The following is a 5793-nucleotide window of genomic DNA, read 5'->3' as shown; positions in this document are numbered from 1 at the left end:
CACCCTCCATGCTGGAGGATTTCATGTTAAATTTATCATTATTTAGCCTGATAATTAGAGGCGGTTCAAAGACAAAGTCTGAATCAGGTGTTTTGACTCAAAATCATGGGTCCTTCAAAATATCAGTGGATTAGATTATTATCCTCATGTGTAACTAAGATAATATAAGAAATATTTGGAGTCATATTTTAATGTATTATCATTGTTATTATTGTAGAAGTAGTGTATATGTATCCATAATTTTAAAAATTTAAACAAAACATAATTCTGTAAGTGAAAAGTAAAAGTCATCCATCTTTTTCCTTCCCTACTCCTAGTTTTTCTCTACTGAAATACAGTACATTGTAAAACTGGCCATAATATTCTGCAGTTTCTCCCATTAAGAGGTAGAGTGGGCTGGGTGCTATGGCTCACACCTGTAATCCCAGCACTTTGGGAGGTCCAGGTGGGCGGATCACCTGAGGTCAGGAGTTCGAGACCAACCTGACCAACATGGAGAAACTCTGTCTCTACTAAAAAATACAAAAATTAGTCGGCTGTGGTAGCATGCACCCGTAGCCCCAGCTACTCAGGAGGCTGAGGCAGGAGAATCGCTGGAACCTGGGAAGTGGAGGTTGCCATGAGCCAAGTTCTGCCACTGCACTCCAGCCTGGGCCACAGAGCAAGACTTCAAAAAAAAAAAAAAAAAGAGGTAGAGTCCTCTTGAATCTGGGGTGGCCTTGCCACATGCTTTGGTCAATGGAATACCACGGAACTGGCATTGAATGAGTTCCAAGTCTAGGCTTCAAGAGGCCTTGCAGCTTCCTATATTGTGTTCAAAGAGCACACTCTTTGAATAATGCTGTCACCATGTGACCATGCCCAGGATTGTCTGCTGGAAGGTGAGAAGCCACATAAAGTACAGATGAGTCATCTCAGTTGAGACCTCAACCAGCCAAACCCCAGCCAACTTGGCCAGAACTGCTTGGATGAACCCAGCCTAATTTAATGGACTGAAGAGTCATAAGCTAAAAAAAAAAAAAAAGTTGTTATTTTAAGCCACTAAGTTTTGGGGTAATTTGTTATGCAGCAGAAACTAAATGATGCAAGAGGTGACCATTTCAACAATTTCTGGCATTTGCAGACTATAAGGACACAAGAACAGCTAAAACTCCATGGAATAATGAAATAATAAAGGAGAGAACCTGAAGTATGAGCCTAACATGATCCTAGATGGAACTAGAAGACCATCATTAAGGAAATACAAGAGAAGATGGAGAGAGTACAGAGAGACAAAGTAAAGAAGGGGTTTTGATTTTGTACAAACATGTAAATTCAAGCCTGCCTGCTTAAGAACTTCTCAGGCACAATACTTATGTGTTTGCTGTCAATCTAAGCAGATTTTTGTTGCCTTACCTTCTCTCTGGACAGAATTGCAGTGTGGATGGGCCTCTTGTCTGGTTACCAGCAAAGAGAAATCTCATGATTGTGTTTGTAGGTTGAATTGGTATTATGTGGGTTGTGGCAGCTGCTACCTGACTGACGTCTTCATCTCCTTCTTACCACCAAAGAGGGTTGAGATGGCTCCAAGAAGGAAAAAGAGAGAAGTTGTCAACATCTTGGTGCAGAAAAGCAGGTGGAGCCAGTCTCTGCAGAAACCCTGGTAACTGAGCTCAGCTGACAAGTGCTGAGGAAATTCATGGTTGACAACTGCTCAGTACAGATGATGACTAAAGAAATGGCTCTCCCAGCAAAGGGAGAAAGATCCAGGCCAGTATACGCTTAGTCTGTCACAGCGTCAGATCTGGGAATAGGGTAAGAGGAGAAGAGACTGTTTTGAGTATGTGACAGAACTTTGTAAGAATATCTTTAATGAGGAGAGCAAAATGGGTAGTGAAGGGGAGAATTCAGAAGTAAAACTCAGAAGATGAGCCCTCAGCAAAAGGGGTTTGACAACAATATAGGCTCAAGTGAAGGAAAACTCTCTGTGAGAGTTAGGACTACAAACGTTGCCATTCTTAGAACCAGCACTTTGTAAATAAATTGGTTTTCTTTTTCTCTCTAGAAGCTTTCGGGATCTTTTCTTTGTATTTGGGGTTTTGAAATTTCACAATGATTTGGCTTTTTTGATGGACATGTTTTTCATTATTTATTATTATTTTTTTTTCGAGATGGAGTCTCGCTCTGTCGCCCAGGCTGGAGCGCAGGGGTGCGATCTTGGCTCACTGCAACCTCTGTCTCCCAGGTTCAAGAGTTTCTCCTGGGCTGGGCATGATGGCTCATACCTGTAATCCCTGCACTTTGGCTGAGATGGGTGGATCACCTGAGGTCAGGAGTTTGAGACCAGCCTGGCTAGCATGGTGAAACCTCGTCTCTACTAAAAATACAAAAAAAAATTAGCTGGGTGGGGTGGTGCACGCCTGTAATCCCAGCTACTTGGGAGGCTGAGGCAGAAGAATCACTGGAACCCGGGAGGCGGAGGTTGCAGTGAGCCAAGATCATGCCTGGGCCACAGCATGAGACTCTGTCTCAAAAAAAAAAAAAAAAGAGTTTCTCCTGCCTCAGCCTCCCAAGTAGCTGGGACTACAGGTGCACCATCATGCCAGGCTAATTTTTTTATTTCTTGTGGAGATGGAGTTTTGCCATGTTGGCCAGGCTGGCCTCGAACTCCTGACCTCAGGTGACCCTCCCACCTTGGTCTTCCAAAAGACTAGGATCACAGGCATGAGCTACCGCGTCCAGGTGGATGGACTTATTTTTCATTCATCTAGAGACAGTTCCTTTATTTTGGGAAATTTTCCTTAATTGTTTCTTTAATACATTTCCCCTACTATTTTCTCTGTTCATTCTCTCTGGAACTCCTATTATTCAGATCTTGAGGCTCTTGTATTTTTCCTCTCTTATTGTACATCTTTTGGTAGGACAAAAAGACTATTGCTCTACATTCTAGAAAATTTCCCTAATATTTTTTAGCTTTCTGACTTATTTATTTATTTTCTCCTACTTTTTGCTGTTGGAGAGTTTTCTTGAATTTTGGATGACCCTACGCTGACTGCATGCTTGAACATGGTTCACCAACCAATGTCCACTAGCCCCAACATTACATCACCCCACTTCTGACCACTTTTCTTCCAATTCCAAATCTTTATCCCTTGTTACAGAACACTGATAATACCTCGTTTAAATCCTTTAGGCAAAATATTAGAAGATAATTTTTCTAGAAAAATAGAACCATCCCACAATAAAGACATACAGACATTGGCATTTGAGGAACCTCCACAAAAGAGCTGACTTCTGCCTTCAGTGAAACTCTAGTACAGCCATTATGGAAAACAGTATAGAGATTCTTCAAAAAACTACAAATAAAACTACCCTATGATCCAGCAATCCCACTACTGGGTATTTATCCAAAGGAAAGGAAATTAGTATGTCAAAGAGACAGGCACTCCCATGTTTATTACAGCACTATTCACAACAACCAAGATATGGAATCAACCTCAGTGCCCAGCAACAAATGAGTGAATAAAGAAAATGCATGGCTCACGCATGTAATCCCAGCACTTTGGGAGGCCAAGACGGGAAGATCACGAGATCAAGAGATCAAGACCATCCTGACCAACATGGTGAAACTCCGTCTCTACTAAAAATACAAAAATTAGCTGGGCATGGTGGCAGACACCCTGTAAACTCCAGTGCAGTGCTTCAATTTCAATTCGGCTACCATTGGGCAAAGCAGCAACTTGGTAAGCAGCTCTAGCAGGAAAATGACTCTTGAAATACTGTTTGTAGATTTCATTGACAGTATTGAAGTCATTTATGTCAGCCTGGCAACAGAGCAAGACTCCATCTCATGAAAAAAAAAAAAGAAAGAAAGAAGAAAGAAAAAAGAGAAAGAAAATGCAGTATATAGACACAGTGGAATATAAAAAAGAACAAAGGTATAAAAAAAGAACAAAGTTCTGTCATTTGAGGAACCATGGATGAGCCTGGAGGATATTATGTTACGTGAAACAAGCCAGGAACAGGAAGATAAATACATGTTCTCACTCATATACGGAAGCTAAAAAAGTTCATCTCATGGAAGTATAGAGTAGATTAGTGGTTACTAGAGGCTGGAAAGGGTAGAACGAGTGGAGAATAGCTCGAGGTTAGTTAATGGATGCAAAAGTACAGCTAGAAGGAATAAGTTCTAGTGTTCTATACCACTATAGTGGGACTATAATCAACAACAATTTACTATGTATTTTCATTTTTTGTGTGTGTGAAATCTCCTTGTCTATTTTATTTCCATTAGAAAAATACTATCTATATTAAATTTTGGTCCACTTTCTTCTTCTTGACCTCAAATTTAAACACTTAAATTTTACTCAAGTAAAAGCAGAATCACATACCTGACATGAAAACTAAATCGTTCACATCATTAGTTTGAGTTAGATATGTTCTTGATTATTTCTCCGGAATCATTATTCTTCTTTCCTACCTGTTATTTCTCTTTTATTTATTGAGTAACTATGTAATGGATATCTCTTTCCTATATTCAGTAATACAGGTGTAATTTAAAACAGTAACTGGATTCCTTCTCTAACCTTCAATTCATGTTCAACTCTCCCTATTATACGGCATTTCCATAATAACTTCAGATATTTTCATCAAGCTCACACTGTCATCAATTGTGAAAATTAAAAGGTTAATTAAGATGTTACATCACTTGTAAAAATTAAAATGTTAACAATTCCAGACTACAAAGCGCTGGCCCACTTATAGTGATGCTGTTGTCAGTGGTCCTTGGACAGCTACTGCTTCAATTTCAATTTGGCTACCTTTGGGCAAAGCAGCAACTTGGTAAGCAGCTCTAGCAGGAAAATTACTCTTGAAATACTGTTTGTAGATTTCATTGACAGTATTGAAGTCATTTATGTCAGCCAGAAGAACAGTTGTTTTCACCACATTAGTGAAGTCACAGCCTGCAGCTTTCAGAATTTCACCCATGTTTTTAAGAGCTTGTTTAGCTTCTTCCGCTACCCCTCCTGACACAAGCTGTCCACTTGAAGGGTCCATGCCTATCTGTCGTGAAATGTAAATGGTCTTGTCGACTAACACAGCTTGACTGTAGGGTGCAATGGCCCCTAGGGCTTTCGCGGTGCTGATCACCGTTTTGATCAAGGACGACATGGCTAAGTCTTCCCTCTTGCAGCCCCTTCAGGAGAAGAAGCCCCAGCACCAGCCTTGCTCACGTCTCGTGGGACTTACTATGTATTTTCAAGTAGCTAGAAGAGTAGATTTTAAATGTTCTCAACACAAAGAAATGATTAAAGTTTGAGGTGATAGATATGCTAATTACCCCAATTTTATTATTATATATTTTATACTTGTATGGAAATATCACAGTGTACCCCATTAATATGTACTATTATTCAGTGAAAATTAAAAATACTACATTTTCAATGTTTACATTTAAAACATTTACATTCTGTCCCTTAAACATACTTTGTCTGTAGATTGATTCTGAAAACTGAAAACAGAACGTGTTAATATTATTCACAGTCTATGAACGTGAACATTCACTGAAGAATCAAATAATAATATTTGATTCATGAAAAAATGAAATATAATTTCTCTGTCAGCACACTTGAAGGGTCTATTTTTTCTTACACGCTATAAATTGCTAGAAACACTACAACATTTTAGTTTGATTTATATTTGGACCAACACTTTCTTATAAGATTTCTGTTTTTCTTAAAGCTTCTACAGTTGAATTTATTGGAGGAGTGGAGGGAGTTTCTATTCTCCAAAGGATATGTTTGCTAGAATATA

General features: G+C 39.3%; 1 protein-coding gene across 1 annotated transcript; it reads right to left on the bottom strand.

Annotated features, from left to right (window-relative positions):
- Positions 1-4241: 4241 nt before the first annotated feature.
- On the bottom strand, positions 4242-5243 carry LOC117090232 (2-iminobutanoate/2-iminopropanoate deaminase-like). Its single transcript, XM_033222318.1, has one exon. It carries the CDS (start codon positions 5149-5151, stop codon positions 4738-4740), a length of 414 nt encoding a protein of 137 aa, XP_033078209.1. The 5' UTR covers positions 5152-5243; the 3' UTR covers positions 4242-4737.
- Between the last annotated feature and the right edge of the window lie 550 nt (positions 5244-5793).

Source organism: Trachypithecus francoisi, unplaced genomic scaffold (genome assembly GCF_009764315.1).
Source record: "Trachypithecus francoisi isolate TF-2019V2 unplaced genomic scaffold, Tfra_2.0 Lachesis_group11, whole genome shotgun sequence".
Lineage (NCBI taxonomy): Eukaryota > Metazoa > Chordata > Mammalia > Primates > Cercopithecidae > Trachypithecus > Trachypithecus francoisi.
This window is presented reverse-complemented; position numbering and strand designations above follow the sequence as displayed.

What these genes read in the sequence shown, in the direction of transcription:
- LOC117090232 (XM_033222318.1), bottom strand. Translation starts at nt 5,151, where the DNA reads ATGTCGTCCTTGATCAAAACGGTGATCAGCACCGCGAAAGCCCTAGGG.